Genomic DNA, 27,750 nt, shown 5'->3' on the forward strand with positions numbered 1-27,750 from the left:
AAGGAGCCAACCAAGCAAGCCCACTTGCCTACACCTGATTCATATCCCTCTAACTCTTTCCTATCCATGTTCCTGTCCAAGTGCCCTTTTGTACCCACCTCGACCACTTCCTCTGGCAACTTGTTCCATACCAGCCTCAATGTGAGAAAAATATGCTACACAGGACCCTTTCAAATGTTTTGCCTTTTACTTTGCCTTCTGTTTTAGACTCCCCTACACTGTGGAAATGACTGTAGCTGGTCATTGTATCTTTGCCCCTCATGATTTTATAAGCGTCCATATCGTCACCCCCACAGCCTCCTGCACTCCAGGGGAAAAAGACCCAGCCTCATAACTCAAACCCTCCAGACCCAGTAATACCCTTATGAAGATAGACACCAAATGCTGCAGTAACTCAAGCGGGCGAGGCAGCATCTCTGGAGGGAAGGAATGGGCGACGTTTCATGCTGTATCTCTAAACTATAAAGTAAAGTCTAACGTCTATCAAAGTGTCTTCAGATGGGACATAAATGAGCAGGGCCAGAAGTGTGAAAGATGCTGCAGCACACAGCTGATTTGTCATTATGTGGATGTGTAAGAACAGATTGAAGTTTTTGGGATGAAAATGTGATGAATGCTGCTGAATGCATAACATTCCTTTTCTAAAGACTATTTTATATTTTTAATTTAGCACCTTTATTTAATCTTGGGTGATTTGAGATGGAGGATACTTTATGACGCTTCTCATTTTTGTGCACAGGTGGAGGTATATTCCATTCTGATGCCATTCCTGAGAAAACCCATGAGAAGGGAGCAAAGAGAAAGACAGCCAAGTCCCCACCGGCTCCAAGTGCTGGCGGCCTGTTTGATGAGGAAGACGATGATTTATTTGGATCGACAACGGCAAGCTCTGGTAAATGTGGCCCAAACCTCAAATTAATTCCTTCGCTGACGGCTGATGCCACGTTCAGTTGAAGTTAAGGTTTTAAAAGTGATCTGACTCCGATTTATCTGCATTCATAACCGCATTGAACGCACCGTTCATTGCGGTTATGAGTGCAGATAAATAGGAGTCAGATCACTTTGTGAGCCACGGTAAGCCTCGTCTCCATAAAACCACCTTCAAGCTGCAAGACATCCCCACAAGCTCGATGCAGGGGATGTTGACTGAGCAGAATCCTGCTGGTGAGATTTGTACAATTGGTGGTATGTCTCCAGTGCTGTGAAATGGCATCTATATATAATTGTTCATATGGCCAGAAGATCTGAGAGCACCAGGATTACAACCTCTTGGTGCCAGCTTTGTGTCCTTGTTATTGGAGCTCACTCGTACCCTTCATCATCTGAACTTGCCACCCAGTGCATTGGTGGCAGTGATTGAGGGGAAAGGTGTGCCTGAAGAACACAATGCCAGCACAAAGTAGCTGTGATCTCTCTGCTCGTGTCTGCTTTGGAGACATGGACAATGATGTATTGAAGTCGTCTCAAGCGTATTGATGCCTCTGGGTGCTCCAAGATATGAGACGTTATCCATGTATTCAGAATCTGTGGTGCAGGGTGTGTGATGTTAGTGTCGTGTGGTGGGCTGATTGTGGAGGACAGTTGTTTTTAGTGCAAGGTTTCCCTTGCATGTTTCACTGAAGGGATCGGCAATGCTTTGTAACTCGGCCTCCTAGTGTGCACATAGGCAATGAGTGCGTTTGCTGCGAGTTGATGACTGATGTTGGGGCGTTCATGGCTTTAGAGTGGAGGGGGTCAATGTTGAATCATTTTCTGTTCATCCTGTACCTTTACAGAGGAGCGTCTTATAGAGGAGATGCAATAGTGCTTCAAAGATCATTGAAGAAGGCACGGCCTTGTCCACAGCCAGGGGGTGTATTTGTAGTGAGCTGTTGGTTGGGATCACAGCTTGCCCATCACCATGCAGCAGGTGTTGTACAGCAATAAACTGCTACGGACAGCCAAACCTGAAAGATTCTCTATAACCCTTTGGTTGATAGGTGTGAGGCTTATGTGAGTTGTGAAAGTCAATATACAGTGGATGTTGCCACTTCCTATGTTTTATTTGACTAATTAAACAAGGATCTTGAGTAGCCCTGCGAAGGTTCCAAGGACAGCTGCCAGCGTTGGCCCATTGCAAACCCTTGCAGGCTGACCAGCAGCAATGTTGAGTTGAAGCTGCAGTCCACTTGGTGCACGTTAGATATGTCCACTTCCAAACGTTTACAGAGGCTAATTAACCTACAAGCGCGCACGTCAATAGGATGTAGGAAGAAACTGGAGCACCCAGAGCGACCCCACCCCGTCATGAGGAGAACATGCAAACTCCATACAGACAGCACCCCACATTGGCAGCTAAATTTCAATTGAAACTAATCGAACGGTAGAGCAAAATGCTAGTTTGCCAGTTACAGTATCAGTGAAACTCCTTGAGTGTCTCATTCAAGGAAGAAAAGCAGCCATCTCTCACTAGGTTTAGCTTAGATGCCACCCCCGGCTCTCTGACATGTAGCTGAGTCAGCTGCCCTCTGAAATAGCCTGGGGGCATGTTAGGACAGGAAATGTATGTGAAAATAACCCCAGTGAATAAAATAGTCATAACAAGACAAATCAAATAAGGACACAAAATGCTGGAATAACTCAGTGGGTCAGGCCTACGACCTGAAACATTACTTGTCCACATTCTCCAGAGATGCTGCCTGAACCCCCCCCCCCCCCCCCCCCCCCCCCCACCTGCTGAATTGCTCCAGCACTTTCTCCTTGTTTTGAAAGCCAGCATCTGCAGTTTCTGCAAGAAAGATGAGATTACAGAAACCCCTTCAAACTGGATACTGATGTGGCTTGGAACTATATTATGGTTCGTTCATCAGGATTGAGCCACATCCCAAAATTTAATTCCGAATGAACATGTATCTCCACCATGTGTATCAGGAGGTAGATGAAGGTGGTGACCACCAGCATCTTATTTTTCTGGGCCGTTGGGCTAAGTTTGAAATGTTATTTTAATTGGTTGCATCCTTGTCTACCGCTTGTATACAAGCAAATTTGTGTGCCTGTCAGATTTAGGCATGATTAAGTATCAGAGACTACTCTCCATACCTTCACCATCTGTCTTTGCTAATACCAAAATTAAATGATTTGGGAGCCGTACAGCACGAAACCAGGCCTTTTCGGTCCAACTTGTCCATGCCGAACAAGACATCGATCTACGCTAGCCCCACCTGCCCATGTTTTGACCCATATCCCTCTAAACTTATCCAATCCAAATACCTGTCCAAATATCGTATAAATATTGTTATAGTTCCTATCTCAACAACTTCCTACGGCAGCCACATACCCACCACCCTTGTGTGGGAAATATTACCCCTCAGGTTCCGCCCTCACCGTAAACCTATATCCTCTGGTTCTTGATTTCTGTACTCTGGGTAAAAAAAGCTCTGTGCAATCACCATATCTTCCCCCCCCCCCCACCCCCCCCCCCCCCCCCCCCCCCCCGCATGATCTTATGCACTTTTATTGTTCGACGACACCTGGTTAGTGAACACTTGGGTAAACAGAAGAATAATGAAATCTGCAGACGTTGTTGAGGCTTAGTTTGTCTGCTGTCAGTTCGTATTTCCTGCGAGTGTTTTTAGTTTGAGGATTAAGATTGATTTCCATAAAACCAGTAGGAGCAGCTGCCCGGCGGGATGGGCCGCAGGAAGCTGAGGTGGTGCCATTTCACGATTCTCCAGCTGTTGCTCTCATTAATGGCTTGATGGAGAGTTCAGGTTAGCGTCAGTGTCCCCGTGCATGTCACTAAATGCCAACTCCAGGTCTGGTTTTGGGTTTCCCGTATCGCGATGAATTAAGTTGCACTGGTGGAAAATATCTCCGCTATTTTACAAACATCTTCAAAGTATTTCTGGCGAGGCATTCATTTTTATTGCCCATCCCCAGCTGTTGAGTTGGACGGGTTGAGTAGAGTACGCTGCGTTTAGTTTATTGTCACGTGTACCGAGGTACAGTGAAAAGCTTTTCTTGCGTGCTAACCAGTCAGCGGGAAGACAATGGTAGACCCAAAATGCTGGAGTAACTCAGTGGGTGAGGCAGCATCTCAGGAGAGAAGGAATGGGCGATGTTTGTTTCCTTCTCTCCTGAGATGCTGTCTCACCCGCTGAGTTACTCCAGCATTTTGTGTCTACCTTCGTTTTTAACCAGCATCTGCAGTTCTTTCTTACCCAGCGAGAAGAAGACAATAATTGATTGCCATGGGGATATCCACAGCGTACAGATAATAGAGATTTAAAAGAGTGGAGCGATTGTACTGTGTGATTGCAGATCCACTTCTGTGACGAGCCTACAGTCACTTGGGGTTTGGGCACCAGTTACGTCTGTTGAAGACCTACCCTCCGCTCTGCTTGGTTGGGGGATGTGCTTTAATGATTTTGATGCAATGGTGCTGAAAAAACCATCCAGGCAAGGTGGTGTGTGAATTGGAACCTGAAGGCTGCCACTTTCCCATGCGGCTTCCAGTGTCGGCGGGCACAGCTCTGGGTCCTGCTATCAATGGTAGAGTAGATGATGTGGAAACAAGGGATTGCAGATGCTGGTCTACACAAAAGGACACAATTCCTGATCCCAGGAATGAATTGTTTCACATATGATGAGCGTTTGACGGCACAGGTTCTGTATTTGCTGGAGTTTAGAAGAATGAAGGGAGACCTCATTGAAACGTACCGAATAGTGAAATGGCTTGGATAGAGTGAATGTGGAGAGGATGTTTCCACTGGTGGCAGAATCTAGGACTAGAGGTCATAGCCTCAGAACTAAAGGATGTTCCTTTAGGAAGGAGATGAGGAGGAGGAGTTTCTTTAGTCAGAGGGTGGTGAATCTGTGGAATTCTTTGCTACAGAATGCTCTGGAGGCCAATTCAGTGGATTATTTTAAGGCAGAGATATTTAGATATAGATCAGCCATGATTGAATGGGGGAGTAGACTTCATGGGTGGAATGGCGTAATTCTGCTCCTATCACTTATGACCTTACGGCTCTGGGTCAGGGAGCATCTCTGAAGAACATGGATAGGTAATGTTTTGGGTCAGGTCCCATCTCCTGCAGTCTGAAGAAGGCTCCCGACCCGAAACATCACCCATCCAAGATATCCAGGGACCACTGAGTTACTCCAGCACGTTGTGTCCCAAAGAGTAGTAGATGGCAGACTATCATGCTCCTCAAATAGTGTTCAGTGTTACGAGATATGATGTGAAAAAAGACTGCCAGGGTGACAGCAATTCCGACACGGGCTTCGCAATAATTTCTGATCATTCCCTGTGATAGGGAAGTGCAGAAAATGTGATGTCTATTCTCTCATGGACAATCCGGATTAGGTAGGATTTCCCCATATCTCTCTGACTAACTAATTGTAAGATTAGACATCATAGTCCTACGGTGTGGATAAAGGCTCCTGAGCCCAACTTGTCCACACCAACCAATGTGCCTCATTAACACGTCCCACCAGCCTGAGTTTAGACCAAATCCATCAAAGTCTTTCCTATCCATGTACCTGTCCAAATATTTTTTAAATATCGTGATGGCACCTGCCTTAACTACCTCCTATAGCAGGACATTCCATATATCTACCACCCTTTGGGTATAAAGAAAGTTGACCCCTCAGGTTAGAAACATAGAAAATAGGTGCAGGAGTAGGCCATTTGGCCCTTCGAGCCTACACCGCCATTCAATATGATCATGGCTGATTATCCAACTCAGTATCCTGTACCTGCCTTCTCTCCATACCCCCTGATCCCTTTAGCCACAAGGGCTACATCTAACTCCCTCTTAAATATAGCCAATGAACTGGCCTCAACTACCTTCTGTGGCAGAGAATTCCAGAGATTCATCACTCTCTGTGTGAAAAATGTTTTTCTCATCTCGGTCCTAAAAGATTTCCCCCTTATCCTTAAACTGTGGCCCCTTGTTCTGGACTTCCCCAACATCAGGAACAATCTTCCTGCATCTATCCTGTTCAACCCCTTAAGAATTTTGTAAGTTTCTATAAGAACTCCTCAATCTTCTACATTCTAGCAAGTACAAGCTGAGTCTATCCAGTCTTTCTTCATATGAAAGTCCTGACATCCCAGGAATCAGTCTGGTGAACCTTCTCTGTATTCCCTCTACGGCAAGAATGTCTTTCCTCAGATTAGGAGACCAAAACTGTATGCAATACTCCAGGTGTGGTCTCACCAAGACCTTGTACAACTGCAGTAGAACCTCCCTGCTCCTATACTCAAATCCTTTTGCTATGAATGCTAACATCCCATTCGCTTTCTTCACTGCCTGCTGCACCTGCATGCCTACTTTCAATGACTGGTGTACCATGACACCCAGGTCTCGTTGCATCTCCCCTTTTCCTAATCGGCCACCATTCAGATAATATTCCTATTGAATCTCTCCCTTCCCCCCTCACCTTAAATCTATGTTCTCTGGTTCTGGATTCTCTATTCTGGATAAAAGACTGCATTTATCCTATTCATTTCTCTCATGATCTTGTACGCCTCTATAAGATCATCCTTCATCCCCCTGTGCTCGAAGGAATGAAATCCTAGCCTGCTCAACCTCTCCCTATAGCTCAGGCCCTCGAGTCCTGGCAACATCCTCGTATATCTTCTCTGTACCCTTTCCAACTTAACAATATCTCTCTTATAACAGGGTGACCAATCAGTAAGTGTAAGAATCCACTTCCCCACATCAAATATTAGTTAAGTTTGGAACGTTTGGCTTTTAATTAGGTAAAAGGGCTTTGAAATGTTCAGTACATTTGATCAATGCAATTGAAATTAGTATACAAACTTAAAGCACAAGGCATTGGGGGTTCAGTATTGATGTGGATAGAGAACTGGCTGGCAAACAGGAAGCAAAGAGTAGGAGTAAACGGGTCCTTTTCACAATGGCAGGCAGTGACTAGTGGGGTACCCCAAGGCTCAGTACTGGGACCCCAGCTATTTACAATATATATTAATGATCTGGATGAGGGAATTGAAGGCAATATCTCCAAGTTTGCGGATGACACTAAGCTGGGGGGCAGTGTTAGCTGTGAGGAGGATGCTAGGAGACTGCAGGGTGACTTGGATCCTGGGTGAGTGGGCAAATGTTTGGCAGATGCAGTATAATGTGGATAAATGTGAGGTTATCCATTTTGGTGGCAAAAAACAGGAAAGCAGACTATTATCTAAATGGTGGCCGATTGGGAAAGGGGGAGATGCAGCGAGACCTGGGTGTCATGGTACACCAGTCATTGAAGGTAGGCATGCAGGTGCAGCAGGCAGTAAAGAAAGCGAATGGTATGTTAGCTTTCATTGCAAAAGGATTTGAGTATAGGAGCAGAGAGGTTCTACTGCAGTTGTACAGGGTCTTGGTGAGACCACACCTGGAGTATTGTGTACAGTTTTGGTCTCCAAATCTGAGGAAGGACATTATTGCCATAGAGGGAGTGCAGAGACGGTTCACCAGACTGATTCCTGGGATGTCAGGACTGTCTTATGAAAAAAGACTGGATAGACTTGGTTTATACTCTCTAGAATTTAGGAGATTGAGAGGGGATCTTATAGAAACTTACAACATTCTTAAGGGGTTGGACAGGCTAGATGCAGGAAGATTGTTCCCGATGTTAGGGAAGTCCAGGACAAGGGGTCACAGCTTAAGGATAAGGGGGGAAATCCTTTAAAACCGAGATGAGAAGAACATTTTTTTCACGCAGAGAGTGGTGAATCTCTGGAACTCTCTGCCACAGAGGGTAGTTCAGGCCAGTTCATTGGCTATATTTAAGAGGGAGTTAGATGTGGCCCTTGTGGCTAAGGGGATCAGAGGGTATGGAGAGAAGACAGGTACGGGATACTGAGTTGGATGATCAGCCATGATCATATTGAATGGCGGTGCAGGCTCGAAGGGCCGAATGGCCTACTCCTGCACCTAATTTCTATGTTTCTATGTTAAATGAACCATGTACTGCAAACATGCTTATTGACTATATGTTTTTGCGAAGCCTTTGATCGGTCTGTTTTTCTTGTGTTTGCCAGCTGCTAGTGAACCCAAGCCAGCTACAATTCTCTTTGATGAAAGCAATGATAGTGGACTCTTTGAGACCAGTGTCACACCTAAAGCACTCAAAGAGAAGTCAAGGCCGCAGCAGGTAAGTGACTTGCAGAATGTGTGTGTGTAAAGTGTATCTGCTGATTGACTGCAGTATTGCAGTTGTTCTCTATTTATCTGCCAGCCCCTTTTTACACTAATCCGACCCTAACCTATTTTATTCTTGCATATTTTATCAATTCCTCCCTGGATTCTGCTACAGGGTAACGCACTGGGGGCAATTTACAGTGGTCAATTAACATGCCGGGATTTTGGAAAGTGGGGAAAAAGTGGCAACATGCAAAAGAAAGCCATGTGGGCTTGGGGAGGAGGTTTCAACGCCACAGACATCACTTGAAAGCCATGATGGAATCTCGGTCACTGAAGCTGTGGGGCAGCAGCTCTATTAACCTTACCGCCGTGCTGCCCCTGTGACTCTTTCCTGACTAGATCCCTCATCCTTAGGGGCCCCTCTCATATAGTCATGGTGGCGTACAGCATGGAAACAGACCCTTCGACCCAACTTTCCCATGCTGCTCAAGATGCCCCATCTACACTCGCCCACCTGCCGCGTTTGGACCATACATGTTCAAATGCCTTTTAAAGGTGTAGTATCCATGTCAACTACCTCCTCTGGCAGCTCGTTCATTATACCACCACTCTGTGTGAAAAAACTGCACCTCGGGTACCTATTAAACTTTTTCCCTCTCACCTTAAACCTATGTCCTCTGGTTATTGACTCCCCTACTCGGCATTTACCCTATTTGTTTCTCATGATCTTGTGCACCTCTATAAGATCACCTTCCTCAAACACATGAAAACACAGTTTTTCTTTCCACTACTGGGTTTATCTATATTTATTTAAATGTCCAGAATCGGGATTTTTTTTTACTTGTTTCATTTGTACTTAGACAAGAAACAAGGAACTGCAGATGCTGGTTTATACAAAAGGAGACAAAGTGCTGGATAACTCAGTGGGTCAGATCGCATTTCTGGAGCGCAAAGAGTGGTGACGTTTCGGGTTGGGACCCTTCTTCAGACAGGAAGATCCGATCCTGGCCTGACGCATCCCCTTTCCATGTTCGGCAGCGATGCTTCCTGACCTGCTGAGTTACTCCAGCACTTTGTGTCTTTTTGGTGCCGAGTGTTTAATTGTTTAAACAGATCTTAAAGAAGCAAAATGCCTCCATGTTGCTTCCTACATCAGCAAGAAATGGTGTCCTTGTACAGCGTGAAAGGTTGGAGTTTTGTCTAGTTTATAGATACAGCATGAAAACTGACCCTTCGGCCCACCTAGTCCAGGCAAACCATCAACCACCCGTTCGCACTAGGAGTGTCATTACACTTTCTCATTCACTACCTGCACACTCTGGGGAAATTTACAGAGTGCCAATTAACCAGCAAGCCTGTACGTCTTTGGGATGTGGGGGGGGGGGAACCGGAACCAGAGAAAACCCACGGGGAGAGCATGCAAACTCCACACAGACAGCACCTGAGGTCTCCGGCGCTGTGAGACAGCAACTCCACCGCTGTGCCTTTGTGCTGCCCAGTCTGTTCTGAGACTTAGTCTCCAAAAGAAACCCCCACCAAACTGTGATGGAGAGTTTGTCAATGAATCAGACATTTCTTGAGCTCACTGTGTGGTGCGAGCTAAGGGAAGATATGGTGAAATTGGGGAAATTAATTTGCTGTAATTAATTTCCAAGGATACAGAACCACTCCCAGAAGTGCTCGAATCCTCAGGGCTGCTTGCTGAAAAGTCCCAAACCAGCTCTGGTCTCTTCTCTGATGAAGATGAATCCAAGGTAAGTCCAGCAAGTCACTCATGTGCTTGAATAATATATAGATCCACGTGTCTGTTGCAAGTGGTGAGATGGAGCTTTCACGAATGAGCTTCTTGTGTCTACTTGAGGGCTTCTATTTCAAGAGAGTCAAATGCAAATGCAATACACACAGTTAATATATAACAAAATAAATTCAATACATTAATAACCACAACACAGGTTTGAGGGTTAATTGGCTTTGGTAAAGTGTAAAATGTCTCTAGTTGTGTAAGATAGTGCTCGTGTTACGGTGCGATCGCTGGTCGGCACAGACTTAGTGGGCCGAAGGGCCTGTTTCTACGCTGCATCTCGAAAGTAAATGTAAAGGCTTCCTCCCACACACCAAAGTCGTAAATTTGCTTCTGTGAAATGCAAAATGTCCCTAGTGTGTAGGATATTGCTAGTGTACGGGGTGATCAATGGTCAGCGCTGGCTCCGTGGGCCAATGGCCCTGTTTCCACAGTGTCCAAATGTGTGTCGAAATTCCCCACTTGCTTACCGTTGAAATAAGTTCGAATTACAACCGGTATCACCTAACTTGAAACAATAAGAATCCAATCTTGGATAGTAGTTGCCTCTGCTACCACCATTGTTTTGCATTCATTGCTTAGATCAAGGTATGATTGAATTTGGAAAATAGTAAAGCAGTTCTATATCTGACTGTCCCCGTCAAACCTTTATTTATCTCTGATTCGCACTCTTTCCATAACAGGATTTATTCTTTACAAGCAAAGACACAAAAAGAAGTGACTCAAAGCAATCAACCGTAAGAAAGCCCAAATCCCATCAAATTCCAGTCTCGTTCTTTGACGATGATGAGGTAAATATATGTTCCATTTTGCGAAAAAATGCTTTCACTACCAGTGAGCATCCTTCTAATTGTGCAATCCTGCAAGCCTAGTGTTGCATTCTTAATTGAATAATGTTCAGAGATGCTGGAAGGGGAGTTACGGGTTCAGGCTCTGCCTTTGAAGTTCAAAGTTTGTGCTCAAGTTGGCTACAAAGGCTCTGCCTTTGAAGTTCAAAGTTTGTGCTCAAGTTGGCTACAAATTTGATCTGGCTTTGCAATCACCCTTGCCTTGTCTCAGCGCCATCATAGTCTCAGCAGGCTTGCAGAAAATTTTCAACATGTTGAAAATCCAGCGGCGACCAGAAATAGGTACAACTCTTTGTGTGACTGCTCACGACCGCGGTCGCAGGGAGAAGGTGACCATGGTGGGACAAGTTGGTTATGTTGGCTGCTTTTCCAATGTAGCGTGAGGTGTAGATGGAATCAATGGTGGGGCACCTGGCCTGTGAGTAACTCTCTGCAATTACTTGTTCCCAAACCAATATGTGACACTACCTGACAGTCTAGTTTCCATGGGGCACCTGTCGAAGTTTGTAAGCCAATGCAGATATGAAGGATTTTCGAAGTCTCCTCAGGAATTAGAGGCATTGGTATGGTGTCTTGGCTTGGGTTGGTCCTTGAGATCCTTGGGTTGGTAATAACATTGATCCTTGGGTTGGTAATAGCATCAAGGAATTTGAAGCTCTCATCCATTGTATACCTTCGCTGTGTCATTTGTTCCACCACACCAAGTGTTCCAATTCAGATCATAGTATTTTACGAGGTTTATTTTGCGGATCTGCGTCTTTCTAGTGCTTTTGTCGATTACAATGAATCTAGAAAGCAAATATGATTCACGTGCAGAAAGATACTGGTCTGGTTTAATTAAATAGCTGCATGCCCCCTGTATTCATGAGTTGCAGACATGCCTTCTGGCAATAACATAGTTGCTGGTACAGAATCTTTGCAGATTGCACAGGCTTCCCACTGGGCAGGATTTTACTGCGTTGGTTCGTTCTGGATAAGTGGACACTTGCCGTCTCCATTGTGCGGGAATGCATGGTGAATGTTGAGGCAGATAGGTGGGTGAAAGAGCTTCCTCCAGCAGGACTGGTCCTACCTTCAGCTTGTGTTGGGTTTTCCCAGGGTGACCTCTTCGGTGCCATTTCTTCAAAGGAGAGTGCCGCAACGAAGAAATCTCAGCAGCAGACTGAACCCAAGGCTACACCCAGCAGTTTGAAACCCACTGGATTATTTGCAAGTGATGAGGTAAGGAGATTGGAAGATTTGCACACTCCTGCCATAAACCTGTGTCCAACTGGATTGCTGACATTTCGTAGAAACAAAGAACTGCAGATGCTGGTTTATACCAAAGATGGACACAAAGTGCTGGAGTAACTCAGTGAGTCAGGCAGCATCTCTAGAGGAATTGGATAGGTGACGTTTCAGGTCAGGACCCTTCTTCTGATTGAACAAGGGTCCTGACCTGAAACGTCACCTATTCCCCCAGAGATGCTGCTGACTTGCTTAGTTAGTGCCTTTGTGCCTATCTTTGTTGATTTTTATTGTTCTCGAACTCGTGTTCAAATTCACTTTATCCGCCACTATGGATCCACCAAGCTTTATTTCTGGAACTCGTCAAACTACCCTCTGTACGTTTCCCTCCATTTTTACATCCTCATTTATTCCCATTTTTGCTTTCTGTCACCCCTTTCTCACTTTCCCTTGATTTCTTTCCCTCACTTTTCCTTGCACCTACTCCCTTTGCCCTGCCTCGTTTATCCCTTCCAGAGAATATCCAGTTGCCTTTGGAAAGTTGTTATTGAATATTTCCCCACTTAACCTGCACATTCCTGATTCAAACTGTGGTTTTCTGAGAACTCTCTTCAATCTTTGAGTGAAAACAAGGAACTGCAGATCCTGGTTTACACAAAAGGATACAAAGTGCTGGAGTAACTCAGCGGGTCAGACAGTATTTCCGACCCAAAACCTTGCCTGTCCATATTCCCCAGAGATGCTGCCCGATCCGCTGAGTTACTCCAGCACTTTGTGTCCTTTTCAATCTTTGAGGTCTGGTCACTATCTTCGAGAATCCATTCTATCCTGTTAAGCTCTCATGATTTTGAACGTTATCCCTTTAGTCACTGCACAATATCCCTGGACTCAGTAAATCTCCTCTGCACTCTCTCCAATGGACTTGCAATTTGAGTTCAAGTTGCTGAAATTCCATGTTATTTTCTCCCTTGCCACACATATCAGTTCCCCAGCATCCAGGAATAATCCTGCAATATTTTTAGTCTTTAGGCTTGAGAGATACAGTGCGGAAACAGGCCCGTCGACCCACTGAGTCCACGCTGACCAACCATCACCCCGTACACTAGCACTGTCCTACAAACAAGGGATCATTTACCTTTTTTTAACCAAAGCCTGTTAACCTACAAACCCGCACGTCTTTGGGATGTGGGAGGAAATCAGATCACCTGGAGAAAACCCACACGGTCACGGGGAGAACGTACAAACTCCGTACAAACAGCACCCGTAGTCAGGTTGGAACTCGGGTCTCTGGCGCTGCAATGGCAGCAACTCTACCGCTGCGCCACCGTGCTGCCAATTAACGTGCCACCCTTGTTTCACTCAACCCGTTTCCAGCACACCAACATCTAGCTCATTGATACTCATGTTGTTCTCACTGCAGGGTGACTGGCAAAGCCCGAGACGGCCTGCAGTGGAGCGTGTGGCGGAGGTCGAGGAGACATGGGCCTCGACAGGAAAGGACTTGGCACCAAAGGCTGCAGCAGCCCCGCAGGCAGTGAAGAAGGACAGCATGTTTGACAATGTCCCTGGGGACGACTTGTTTGGCGTGACTGGAAAGGAAAGGTAGGTCCTGGGAATGTGCGTGTTTTTAACAGCACTTAGCTGAAGGTGGCAAGTCACCGTGAGAGTGACCCGTCTCAGTCGTGGAAATGTAGCCTCTTGATTGATTGTAAACATATAAGATTATTAAGGGATTAGACACGCTAGAGGCAGGAAACATGTTCCTGATGTTGGGGGAGTCCAGAACCAGGGGCCACGGTTTAAGAATAAGGGGTAGGCCATTTAGAATGAAGATGAGGAAAAACTTTTTCACCCAAAGAGTTGTGAATATGTGGAATTATCTGCCTCAGAGGGCAGTGGAGGCCAATTCTCTGGATACTTTCAAGAGAGAGTTAGAGAGAGCTCTTAAAGATAGTAGAGTCATGGGAATATGATGAGAATGCAGGAACGGGGTACTGAATGTAGATGATTAGCCATGATCACAGTGAATGGCGATGCTGGCTCGAAGGGCCAACATGATGGCCCTTCGAGTAACTCAGCGGGACAGGCAACATCTCTGGAGAGAAGGAATGGGTGACGTTTCGGGTCGAGACCCTTCTTCAGACTGAAAGTCACGGGAAAGGGAAACGAGAGTTATAGACGATGATGTAGAGAGATATAGAACAATGAATGAATGAATAAGTTTACTGGCCAAGTATGTTCACATACAAGGAATTTGCCTTGGTGCTCCGCTCGCAAGTAACAACACAACATACAGTAAACAATTAAGAACAAAACATTATAGTTTAAACATGTGAATGAAATAAAATACTAGAGCAAATAGATATGTAAAAAAGTAACAATGATAAACATCACCCATTCCTCCTCTCCAGAGATGCTGCCTGTCCCGCTGAGTTACTCCAGCTTTTTGTGTCTATCTTTGGTTTAAGCCAGCATCTGCAGTTCCTTCCTACACCGGTAATAGTCTGATATAGGGGAGGAGGGGGGGGGGGGGGGTTGTTAGGCAGATGGTGGACAAGAGCCAGAGGTGAACAGACCGGTGTGAGATAAAACGATTGAAGAGTTGTGAATTGTGAAGCTAGAGGAAGGAATGTAGGGGGAGGGGAGAAATGGGCGCAAGTCAATTACTGTTGTAAGTGACACAAACAGAATATGTGGTCGTGTTCCTCATATTTTGTGTACATTTTGAGTAATATTTTGAATCCATTTAAACTATTCAGTTTGTTTTGAAACTGAAATTTCTGACCACCTCCCTGGGTTTCATTTGCAAATTTATTTTCCTTTTCTAGCCAAAAGAAATCCCAGAAAGTTTCCCTTTTGTTTGGAGAAAATGAAGAAGATGATCTTTTTGCATCGAAGCCAGCAGCTGGCAAGCCTGCTGTCCAGGTAACAAGATATATGCTTTATGATGCCATTGACGGCAATTGATGTTGTGTGTCTTGCACTTGCGTACAGCCGAAACATAGTAAAAAATATTGTGAGCGCTTCATAGGAACCTCATCAAACCAATGTTGACAGTTGTGAATAAATAAAAGCTGACGACCAAAAATTTGGTCTGGGTTGGGGTTTGAGGAGGAAAGAGATGGAGAGCTTGAGGGGAGAATTCCAAAGAGAGAAAAGGTGTCTGTGAGCAAAACCGGTCAATGATGGATTTAGGAATCTGCGCAAGAATCTGTCAATCTCCACCTTGAAAATATCCATTGACTTGGCCTCCACAGCCATCTGTTGCAATGAATTCCACAGATTCACCACCCACTGACTAAAGAAATTCCTCCTCATCCTTTTGTTTTGACAGAAGCCGGCCGTAGCTCCCCGTGGATCGACTGTGATTAAAAAAGCTGTGGAGAACAATTCTGTTGCATCAGATGGGAAGAGTCAAACGGGGCCAGTGTTGGGCACCAAGACGAGGCCGCCTGGTGCAGTCCCTCTGTTTGCTGGCATCGATGTTCTGGAGCAACAGAGAAAGACCAAGCCGGTACTTAACTCGGAGAGATACTAATCTGCTCATCGTACTTTATTGTCACATGCACCTAGACACAGTGATATTCCTTTTTTGCTTATAGTTTAGTTCAGTTCCAAGATACAGCGTGGAATCAGGCCCTTCAGCCCACCAATTCCACACTGACCATCGATCACCCGCTTGCACCAGTTCTATCTCCCCCACTAGGGGCAATTCACAGAACCCTGGGATGGCGGGACTGTCATATGAGGAAAGATTGAAAAGACTAAGCTTGCATTCATTGGAGTTTAGAAGGATGAGGAGGATCTTATAGAAACATATAAAATTATAAAAGGACTGGACAAGCTAGATGCAGGAAAAATGTTCCCAATGTTGGGCGAGTCCAGAACCAGGGGCCACAGTCTTCGGATAAAGGGGAGGTCATTTAAGACTGAGGTGAGAAAAACTTTTTCACCCAGAGAGTTGTGAATTTATGGAATTCCCTGCCACAGAGGGCAGTGGAGGTCAAGTCACTGGATGGATTTAAGAGGGAGTTAGATAGAGCTCTAGGGGCTAGTGGAGTCAAGGGATATGGGGAGAAGGCAGGCACGGGTTATTGATAGGGGACGATCAGCCATGATCACAATGAATGGCGGTGTTGGCTCGAAGGGCCGAATGGCCTCCTCCTGCACCTATTTTCTATGTTTCTAACCTACAATCCTGCATGGCTTTGGAATTTGGTTGGAAACCGGAGCACCTGGAGAAAACTCACGTGATCACAGCGAGAACGTACAAACTTCAGACAGACAGCACCCGTAGTCAGGATCGAATCTGGGTCTCTGGCGCTGCGAGGTAGCAACTCTACCGCTGTGCCACTGTAGCCACTGTAGCGGGCCGTACACAAGAGTCGCCACGATTCTGGTGCCATCTTGTCACCCTTCAATTGTGCTGCCAGTTGAGTCCAGGCGACAGAAGGAATTTGACAATCTATAAGGGCGGGAAAACAGCCTTTTGTTGACTGGGCTCCCATTTGAGTGGTTGCATTTGTCTCGAGGTGAGAGAAGCTTCATTTGCAGCCTAGTTTTGAGGATTAGACATCTCACAATTGATATGAAGTTGATCCAACCAAAGCTCAAGGCGGGTTAACAGTTGGGATACTGGGGTCACAGACCAGAGTGGATAAGAGCACTAGTGTTCCTTCCCATGAGGATGGTTGTGTTGCCACAACAATGAGACCACCACAAGTTGGTGTGGGGTAGAGAGAACCATAACCACCAGAATAAATGTGTAGGAAAGAACAGCAGATGCTGGTTTAAATCAAAGATAGACACAAAATGCTGGAGTAACTCAGCCGGACAGGCAGCATCTCTGGAGAGAAGGAATGGGTGACGTTTCGGGTCGACACCTTTCTTCGAGACCCTGAATCTCGGGATGGGTCTCGGCCCGAAACCTCACCCCTTTCCTTCTTGCCAGAGATGCTGCCTGTCCCGCTGAGTTACTCCAGCATTTTTTGTCTACCGCTGCAATAAACTTCACTTCTTTTGTTGCTTCCAGTTGAACTCAAATGGTGTAACTTCCCCGGGAGATGACGTTCCGTCTAAACCAAGTCCCCCTGCTCTGCTGGAGGAAGTGCAGAGCAATCGTAAATCGGTGGTCAGTCTGTTTGAGGGTGAAGAAGATGAGAGTGTGGAGGTCACAACTGACCCGGGTAATCAAGATCGCGATGAAAAGGTAAACCGCAGAACAGGTTCCTCGCTAACGTCCAGAAATGGCGTTTCACAATTGGGAACAGTCCTTTTCACCCAGAGTTGTGAATATGTGGAATTCTTTGCCTCAGAAGGCAGTGGAGTCCGATTCACTGGATGCATTCAAAGAAGAGTTCAATAGAACTCTTGGGGCCAGAGGAATCAAGGGATGTGGGGAGAAGGCAAGAACGGGATTCTGATTGTGGATGATCAGCCATGATCACATTGAATGGCGGTGCTGGCTTGAAGGGCCGAATGGTTACCTCCTGCACCTATTGTCTATGGGTTTTTTTTCTGCAGCTTGCTGAGAGCGGTACAAGTACCAGAGTGTTTCAGGATGAGGAGTTGCTCTTCAGTCACCACCAGCAGAAGGACAATGACCCAGATGTTGACCTCTTTGCAGATGCTCGAAAACCAGAGGTTAGTCTGAACTTCATTGGTGTTGATGTCTATTAGCTATCACCAAGAACAGTGTCAATATTAGAAGGTAGATAAAAATGCTGGAGAAACTCAGCGGGTTAGGCAGCATCTATGGAGCAAAGGAAATTAGATATCACCTAGAACAAGTGCGCTGTATTTATAATGTTGGGACTTTCCTACAGTTGAAGTTTAGTTTAGAAACACAGTGTGGAAACTGTAATACAGTGTGGCCTTCCACCCACTTGGTCCACACCAGCCAGTGATCACTCCGTGCAGTAGCACCATCCTACACGCTAGGGGTAAATTACAGTTTTACCAAAGCCAATTAACTTTCTTGTACCCTTCAAGCCCAAAGTTTGTTTTCAATGTTAGTCTTAATTTGGCCTTAAAGGCCTTTTGTCCTAGCGGTGGCACTGAGTCGGAGGAGTTACAGGGGGTTGTCCGACAAGGTGATGTGTCCATGTCTTCTACTGCTGATTTGCCGTTCCGTGCCATTTCAGGCCGTGCCAGATCGATACATTCAGCCACTTGGGGCGGTGTTTGATCTGATGAAGGGCCAGGCTGCTTCACAACCTCCAGCAGCCCACTCTGCTGCCTCCACCGCTCTGAAACCTCATCAGCATCGGCCCATGGAGACGCAGTCCCTCCCTCACCACTGGCCATCGCTCGGCCTCCCTGCCCTCGGGTGCCTCACTACGCTTGCCACTCCAGTAGGAGAGCAACTTGAAAGGAAGAAAAATAAACATCCCCACGAAAGAGAGACATCCCAAGGTCCTGTAAACCTTGGGTTTAACTTTTTCACACAAAGGGTGGCGGGTGTAGGGAACAAGCTGCCAGGGGAGGTACTTGAGGCTGGAACTATCCCAAAGTTTAAGAAACAGTTAGACAGGTACATGGATAGGACAAGTTTGGAGGGATAAGGACCATGCGCAGGCAGATGGGACTAATGTAGCCGGTGGGACATTGTTGGCCGGTGTTGTAAGTTGGGCCGAAGGGCCTGTTTGCACACTGTATCACTCTATGACTATGATTCTAAACCAGTTAGGCACTTCAAGCTGTAGGAAGGGTGGATTGGAGCTTGCGACTGTCCTGATGCTAAGGATATGAACGAGCTATCAAAACCTTAACTTTTGCATACACCTTCGGTAACTTGGAATGTAAATGCCTCCAATTGGATACCCTACCAGTGTGTTTTCAGCATTTTTTAAACTCAGCTGTAAATTTTTGGAGAGGCTATAATGAAATCTGGGGGAATGCAGCAGCCAGAATTTGGGCATTTGTTGACTTCCTGGCTTTATATTTGGACATAAGCATCCAATGTGATGGGCTGTGTGAATGGACATGTTGAATGCCAGTAGACCACTGCCCATTATTGGGAAGGGAGCTCCATAAATGCCAGGATTTGTGTTCGCATCAAATGCAAACAAAGGCCCTCCTGCCTGTCTGTCTCATTTCCTCAAATGCTTGTCCTGAAAGTAGCTACATGTGATCCAGCTGGATGAAGGATAACTGGGTGTACATGTTGCTGTTCTCTGAAAGTTCCCATGAAAAGATGCATTGCCAACTTGAATACGTGCCTGAACGTGGAGCTTGAAGGAGAAGCGGTTCTGTTCTCAGCTCAACATGTGGTCGCAGTGATAGCCATCAGTCCTTGCTCTTCCCAACACAATCCCACCTCTGATAAACTACCCTAGGACCACTACTGATTCATAGCCTGATGCCATCCAAAAGGAACAACAACCGATCGACTGGAGATATTCAGTGAGACGAGCAAAATCTACGGGTGGAGTGGAATGGGCAGTGCTTTGAGTCTCAACCCTGCATCAGGGCCGTTAGCTTCAACCCAAAACATTGGCCATTCCTTTCAGATGCTGCACGAGCTGCCGAGCTATTCCTGCAGATTGTCTGCAGCTTCAGGTTCCAGCATCTGCAGCCTCTTGTGTTCCCATCTCAACGGAGCTGCCAGGTGACCTTGGACACCATAACACCATTTAAGGTCTGTTTACATTCTCTTATGGAGTCAGTCATACAGCATGGAAACAGGCCCTTTGGCCCAACTTTCCCACACCAACCAACATGCCCTTTCTACACTAGCCTGCTCAACCCCTCCCTATAGCTCAGGCCCTCGAGTCCTGGCAACATCCTTGTAAATCTTCCCTGAATCCTTCGCAGTTTGATCCCGTTGTTCACATTCTCTCGACCCCGAACCAACTTGTGAATTTGGCAACCAAAATGTAGACGTAGTGCTCTTTGTATCACTTCTGGTGTTAGTTTACCAAATTGTGAACATGCTGTAAAATGTTTGTGTGAGCGATCGGGTTATAGCTTACCGAGGATTTACAAATAGTAGAATGAAAAGAGAAATATAAAAGGCTCCGTTCGTGTCTCTTGACCCTGTGCTTGTGTTGCAGGTTAAAAAAACAGACATGAAACTTCCTGTTAACCCTCCACTGTCACCTCGTGCCAAGGCAGTGGAGCATCCCAGCCACGACCTCTTCGATACAACTGACAACTTGTTTAGCAGCACCAAGGTATTAACAAAGAGGAAAGCGAAACGATTGGAAAGTAAAGTATTCAATGTTGGATATGCAAGTGTTGGAATCTATGTTGGGACAAAGGGAAAAAATGGAAGCTTTGTCAGGCTTATTTCCAGCTGTGGTACTGGCCAGCCAAAGACAAACGGCAATAAAACTAGTTTATAGAAGGCACTGAAAACACTTGGGATCAGGCAGCGTCTGTGGAAAGATAAGTGTAACATCTCGCATCTAAGCTCCCTCTAACAGAGTTGACATGTCCCTTGACAATCACATCTCTGTTCTCTCTCTCACTCTCAAGGATAGACTTCCCTTCATCCTAGAAACATAGAAACATAGAAAATAGGTGCAGGAGTAGGCCATTCGGCCCTTCGAGCCTCCACCGCCATTCAATATGATCATGGCTGATCATCCAACTCAGTATCCCGTACCTGCCTTCTCTCCATACCCCCTGATCCTTTTAGCCACAAGGGCCACATCTAACTCCCTCTTAAATATAGCCAACGACCTGGCCTCAACTACCTTCTGTGGCAGAGAATTGCACAGATTCACCACTCTATGTGTGAAAAATGTTTTCCTCATCTCGGTCCTAAAAGATTTCCCCCTTATCCTTAAACTGTGACCCCTTGTTCTGGACTTCCCCAACATCGGAAACAATCTTCCTGCATCAAGCCTGTCCAACCTCTTAAGAATTTTGTAAGTTTCTATAAGATCCCCCCTCAATCTTCTAAATTCTAGCGAGTACAAGCCGAGCCTATCCAGTCTTTCTTCATATGAAAGTCCAGACATCCCTGCTGCCCCATTCAGTTGCTTTATCCGTTGCGTCCACAATATTCCACCACCAGGAGCATTCCCCCCCCCCCCCCCCCCCATCTCCCCCAGCATTTAAAATGGGACCCATCCCTCCTCCTCTCTGGTCTACATTTTCCTCCCCAACTCCTTTTATGACATCTCGTACAACTTTGTTTTCTCTTTCATATTTGTCACATCGGGACCCAGACAGTCTAAACTATTATTCCCATGCCCTTCTTCCCATCAATTTAAGGGCAGCACAGTGCTGCAACTGGTGCAAGAGACCCAGGTCTCTTACAGTGTCTGTGTGATTGCCGGAACATCCGACGGGACTAAAACGAAGATGCCTTTTGTGTTTTTCCTGACAAGATCATTTTGTATATATAATGTCTTTTAGACAAAATTTATATGTGTCCACGTGAATGAGCTAAGAGTTGATTGCCATGTACCTGTATATGTTTCGAGCCCTTCGGCCCATCGAGTCCACGCCAACCACCAATCCCCAGTGCACTAGTTCTATGTTATCCCACATTTACATTCTACACAATAGGGGAAATTTACAGAAACCAATCACCCTGCCAACCTGCATGTCTTTAGGGTGTGGGAAGAAATCGGAGCACCAGGAAAAAACCCACGTGGCCATAGGGAGAAAGTACAATCTATACAGACAGCACCTGTAGTAAGGATCAAACCTGGGTCTCTGGTGCTGTGAGGCAGTGATTTTCCGCTGTGCCACTGTGCTGCACTGATTTTTCAATTTAGCATTTTTAATCATTGTATTCATATTTCATTGGAGTTATAGAGTAAGAAAACAGACTTAAAGCTTTAATTTTTTATTTTACATGAAGCCATCGTCTGCCAAATCACCCCCATCCTTATCCAATATCTTTGAAGACAAAGGAGATGACGATCTCTTCGATGCTGTATCTAAGAAGCCACCCGTGACACCCACGGTAAGCATTGGTGTTTCCAAACATATGAAACAAAAGCAGAAGTACTGGAAGAACTTGGCCACTCAGGCAGCATCTGTGAAAAGAAAAAAACAGTTCATGCCTAAGGTCAGAAATCGGGGAAGAGTGAAGGGGTGTCAGTTTCCAAAGCAGAATGGGTTGGGGAACAGGAATGAAACACGACATGTTGTCTTCCTTATTGAGAATATTAGAATCCCTTATCAGAGTCCCCGAGATCTGTTCCTCCAGCAGAGACAGATTGGGGCCACACAGTGATGCAGCAGTCGAGCTGCTGCCTGACAGTGCCAGAAAACCAGGTTTGACCCTGACTACATGTGATGTCTGTATGGAATTTGTACATTCTCCCTGTGACCGCGTGGATTTTCTCCAGGTGCTCTGATTTCTTCCCACTTCCCAAAGTCGTAGGTTAATTGGCCTAGTGTGTTGGATAAGGTTGGTGTTTGTGTACGGGGGTGGTCATTGGTTGGCGCGGACTTGGGCCGAAGGGCCTGTTTCCGCATTATATCTTTAAAGTCTCAAGAGACTTTGAAAAGTTTGGAAACTTTGTAGATTGCTTAAGACAGATAAGGTGACAATGAGGTAACTTAAAGAAATGCGAGCAGAATGAATGTGCAGATGCTGTCTGACTCACTGAGTTCTTCCAGCAGTTTGTTTATTGCTCAAGATTGCAGCAGCATCTGCAGTCTCTTGTGTCTCAATGAAGTTTGAGAAAGGGACATAAGTGTGATCCTGTATTGGGAAACTATATTTTGCTCTCTCATCATTCCCTGATTTTTTTTTCCCCCTCCCTCCACAGAGACTCGCCAATACGGGTCCCACTAAAACTAAAGGACCTTCCTCTCGGATTGGAAAACTCCAAGTAACGTTTTTGTAATTTATTTCCAAGATGAATGAAATTCTTCTGTGTCACTTTGGACACTTCTGCTCTCTGCAATCTCTTTATCTCAGCGATGCCTCCTGTTGGCGCTGATCAGTATTTTTCAAGAGCTTCCAAACAGGTGTCAAATGCGCTTTCAGCAACAGCAGCTTAGAGTAACCTAGTTCCCAACCTATCCAAGTCACCCAGCAGCCTCATAGCATCCTCATCGCAGCTCACACTGCCACCCAGCTATGTGTCATCTGTAAACTTGGAGATGTCACATTTAATTCCCTCGTCTAAATCGTTAATATATATTATAAATAACTGGGTTCCCGGCACCGAGCCTTGTGGCACCCCACTAGTCACTGTCTGCCATTCTGAAAAGGACCCGTTAATTCCTATTCCTTGCTTCCTGTCTGCCAACCAGTTCTCTTCTTTTTGCACAGCCTAAAGTTGTAGGTCAACTTGTTCTATTTGATCTATTTGTTTGTGCACGTCGGGTTGATTGCATTCGTCGGAACAGGGTGGACCACGTGAATGTTGCAATCTTCCACCCCAACCAGTTCTCTATCCATGTCAATACCCTACCCACAATTCCATATGCTCTAATTTTGCACACTAATCTCTTGTGTCGGACCTTGTCGAAGGCGTTTTGAAAGTCCAGATACACCACATCCACTGGCTCTCCCTTATCCATTCCACTTGTTACATCCTCAAAAAATTCCAGAAGATTAGTCAGGCATTATTTCCCCTTCATAAATCCATGCTGGCTTTGACTGATCCTGTCACTGCTTTCCAAATGCGCTGCTATAACATCTTTAACAATGGACTCAAGCATCTTCCCCACTAACAATGTAAGGCTAATCTATAATTCTTTGTTTTTTTCTCTCCCTCTCTACCTTCTCCCAGTCGTCTGGTTTGCTGCTTCCTCTGGCCAATTAATATGCCTTTTCCTTGAATTTAACACTATCCTTGATTTCCCTCGTTACAACGTGTGTAGGATAGTGTTAGTGTATGGTGTGGTCAGCACGGACTCAGTGGGCCGAAGGGCCTGTCTCTGCTCGGTATCTCTACACTACAGATGAGGAAGCATTTGTTTTGGATCATGATAGGAATTAAAAATTGAGAATCATTGATATTCTGCACCTCGCAATAGTGCAGAGGTACATTGTTGAGTGTATTCAAGGCTGAGGTGCTAGAGGACAGAAAGAATCAGGGGAAAGAGAAAGGAAAGTGGGCGAATTATATGATTTGAATGCCATTGTGGGTTTGAGATGGCTTGTACGTCTTACAGTGTGAAGTTTTATTGACAGCAAAGTAGCACCAAACACTGGTTAACTTTGTAAACTCCTTCACCAACGAATGTAACAGCATGCTGCAGTGCTGGGTGCATGAAGGACCACGGGCTTTATAACCAAGCTTCCACACTCTGCTATTGAATATCAAAACGGTGTCAAATCTTCCCTGCATTAAAACTAACAGCACTTCAGTCTGCTTTTAACTGCACAGCGATATCAGTGTGCTCATGCCGAGCTAATTTCCTTTCTTGCCACTAACTTGCGGCTTGGAGTTCATATCGTGGCCCCAATTTCCATCCTATTTGTCTCTTTGTAGGCAAACCTCGCCATCAATCCAGCCAGCCTCCTGCCAGGAGCCGTGCCGAAATTTGATGGGGTTGTACCTGGGACAACATCACCTGCGTCTCCACCGACTCTCTCCCGGAACCTCGCCACCGGGTCCGAATCATCTACTGGTGAAGGCGTCTGTGTGAGTTTCAATCAACCAGTCCAGGTGGATCCTTTGTGCAGTGTTAATAAGGTAAGATTAGATGACTTTTAAACCATTTGCTATAACCACTATAACCAATTATCCCAACAACTTGTCTTTGTCATCTGGTAAGGAAAGAAACCGAAGCACCCAGAGGAAACTTGCACAGTCATGCAGAGAATATACAACCTTGAGGGTATTCAGGATGATCTTGTTTTAGTTTAGAGACACAGCATGGAAGTCCCATCAGCCCATTGAGTTCACATTGACCACACATTCACACAAGTTCTATGTTATCCCACTTTCCCTACACATTGGGGGCAATTTACAAATTAACCTACAAACCAGCCCGTTTTTGGGATGTGGGAGGAAGCCAGCGCACCCGGCGGAAACCCACGTGGTTACAGAGAGAATGTGTAAAGACCACACAGACAGCACCCAAGGTCAGGATCGAGCCTGGGTCTTTGGTGCTGTGAGGCAGCAGCTCTACAGCTGCACCACCGTGCCATCTGTAAGGAAGTAATCTGAAATGTGAAAGACAAATGTTATGAACTGCACACATAAGATGCCAAAAGTAGTCACTTTCAGCATAATAAATATAAAAATATATATATTTTTTTGTTTTTTTTAATAAGAGAAACTATAATCTAATAGAGAGAAAAAGACGAAAAAAGAAATAACAAATAACAAGATTGTGGAGATAGATCCAGGAGATGTTGAATATAACTAGTCATCCAATCCCAAACTCGGGTTTCAACCCTGATTTTGTGTTAAACCAATTCACTTTTTTAAGAATTCAATAAATGGAGACCATATTCCAACAAATAATTCTGGTTTGTCAATTAAGACAAATCTTATTTTTTCCAAATGCAAGGTCTCAGTCATTTCTGTAATCCACATTTTAATTATGGGGGCTGCTAGTTTTTTCCAAAATTTTAGTAATAATTTTTTCGCAGTTAACAATAATAAGTATAAAAATATGACACTTATTATTGATGATGAGGTCGGAGATTAAATAGGTGGGAATAATTGGAGCATTCAGTACTTTGTATTTGTATGAAGGGTGTTGGTGCCTGTATAATATACAGTAAACCCTCACACAACAGACAGGGGGGGGGGGGAACGGGGGCTGGTGTCCGTTATTGCGGATTTGTCCACTATCACAGAGTGGGGGGGGGGGGGGGGGGGAGGGAAAGAAAACGCGGTATTGAGGGGGTGGGGGGGGGGGGGGGGTTTAAACCAGCGGGAATTCACAGGCGGGGAGCCGCAGAGACCCCAGCCCCACACGCGGTACGCCGAGGACGGACCCGGTGCTCCCACCATCTTCATGCCGCTCGCTCTCTCTGCTCCCACAACCGGGAGCCCTCGCAACGAGGCACCAGCTCTCTGGTGCAAGCGGGGGGGGGGGGGGAAGCAACGGGAGCCTCTGTCCCCTAGAACCAAAATTAGACTTGTCTTAATTGACAAACCAGAATTATTTGCTAGAATATGGTCTCCATTTATAGATTATTTGACAGGGTAAATTGGTCCAGCACGGAAGCCTGACTGTAACTTGAATCCAAGATTAGATGAATAGTTACGTTTTATAACATACGGACCTATCTCCTAAGCTGCATTATTGGTCATTTATTTTATTTTTTCATTCTTTTGTTTTCCTTTCTTTCTATCTATAAATAAAAATAAACAATAAACAATTAGAAGCGGTGTTAATATATAATTGATAAATGAGGAGGAAGCCAGCGCCATTTTGATAGCTGGGACACCAGCTGCGAACAACATGTAGTGATAAACAAAGTGTGTTTTGGTTTTGATTACGATATGTATATGCTTCTAATAAAAAATATTATATTAAAAAAAGAACCGAAATCCACTGCATAGAGTGTTTGCTGTACTCTACCTAACAAAGAGTACCGTTGAGCTTTGTCTGCTGTGGGTCACATTCCTGGCTAAAGGGTTGACTGGTAACCCCTTCCTGTTCTTGCAGAGTCGTGCACGAGTAACGAGGCGACGTCGGCCACCAACGAGAGAGGCCCGGCGACTGGCAGCACAGCAGTCTGCGGAGGTGGACGAGACAGACCAGGGATCAGAAACATGCGGGGCTTCGGTAACCAAGAGCGTTCCACAGAAGGTCCCGGCGCACACTCCCAGCCCAGACACGACCCCTACTGCAGTATTATCCTTGTCGTTCAAAAGTTCCCCAGAGAATGATGCTGACCCCCTCTCTGCCACCGTCGTAAACCCCCAGTCTGATCTCATTAGTTCAGGCGATTCATTCAGTTCCAGCCCGGTGCTGGGTCTGCCCGCTCCAACAGTGGCCAGAAAGGACTCCTTACCGAAGAAGAAGGACCCAGTCCAATCAATCTTCACACCGAGCGATGATGACCTATTCCGGTCAAGTAAACAAACCATGAAGAGACCAAAACCTGCTGCTTTCCTCAAAGAGGAAGATGGTGAAGACCTTTTTGGAACATCGATATTGGAGAAAACTAAACCGCCAACAAAGACATCAAAATCGATCGACATCTTTGAGGTGACACTTTTATGTTAAAAATAGATTGATTGGGACAGCACGGTGGCGCAGCGGTAGAGTTGCTGCCTTACAGCGCCAAAGACCCGGGTTCAATCCCAACTACGGAGGTTGTACGCTTTCCGTGTGACCGCATGGGTTTTCTCCGGGTGCTCCGGTTTCCTCCCACACTCCAGACGTACGGGTTTGTAGGTTAATTGGTATCGATACATTGTGAAATTGTCCCTGGGGTGTGTAGGTTACTGCAAATGGTGATCACTGGTCAGTGCGCGACTTGATGGACCGAAGGGCCTGTTTCCGCACTGCATCCCTAAAGGTGTTTTATCTACCAAAAATCTGGGACGATTCCAGAAGATTAGAAACCACAGTTGTATTATTAATATTGTGGAGGAGGAGAGATAGAAAGCGAGAAATTAAGCCAGTTTGTCATTTGGAAAATGGTGGAACCTATTGTTAAAGAAGAAAAATAGCAGGGCAGTGTGGAATACAGGACAATCGAGCAGGCTCGATGAAAGGGAAATGTTTGAATTTTCTCAAGTACTTTTCAGGATGTAACAAGCAAGATGCATAAAGGGGGACCTGTAATATAGTAAATGGAACCTATTTAGACCCTAGAGATACAGCGTGCAAACAGGCCAACCGA

The 27,750-nt window shown here is 45.6% G+C and overlaps 1 protein-coding gene across 3 annotated transcripts in view; it reads left to right on the plus strand.

Moving 5' to 3' along the window:
- washc2c (WASH complex subunit 2C) overlaps positions 1–27,750 on the plus strand; it is a 59,552-nt gene that overhangs the window by 28,050 nt on the left and 3,752 nt on the right. For 2 of the 3 annotated variants that reach the window (XM_055661905.1, XM_055661903.1), the window contains exons 15-29: positions 740–892; positions 8,036–8,148; positions 9,794–9,892; positions 10,623–10,730; positions 11,886–12,008; positions 13,435–13,616; positions 14,843–14,939; positions 15,349–15,528; positions 17,047–17,223; positions 17,538–17,657; positions 20,069–20,188; positions 21,832–21,936; positions 22,751–22,813; positions 24,428–24,631; positions 26,565–27,110. In XM_055661905.1, the coding sequence (XP_055517880.1) occupies positions 740–892; positions 8,036–8,148; positions 9,794–9,892; positions 10,623–10,730; positions 11,886–12,008; positions 13,435–13,616; positions 14,843–14,939; positions 15,349–15,528; positions 17,047–17,223; positions 17,538–17,657; positions 20,069–20,188; positions 21,832–21,936; positions 22,751–22,813; positions 24,428–24,631; positions 26,565–27,110 (2,390 nt within the window). The remainder of the gene's footprint in view (positions 1–739; positions 893–8,035; positions 8,149–9,793; positions 9,893–10,622; positions 10,731–11,885; positions 12,009–13,434; positions 13,617–14,842; positions 14,940–15,348; positions 15,529–17,046; positions 17,224–17,537; positions 17,658–20,068; positions 20,189–21,831; positions 21,937–22,750; positions 22,814–24,427; positions 24,632–26,564; positions 27,111–27,750) is intronic. The other variant, XM_055661904.1, reaches the window with a different exon arrangement.

The sequence above is a fragment of the Leucoraja erinacea genome, chromosome 34 (assembly GCF_028641065.1).
Source record: "Leucoraja erinacea ecotype New England chromosome 34, Leri_hhj_1, whole genome shotgun sequence".
Taxonomy (NCBI): domain Eukaryota; kingdom Metazoa; phylum Chordata; class Chondrichthyes; order Rajiformes; family Rajidae; genus Leucoraja; species Leucoraja erinaceus.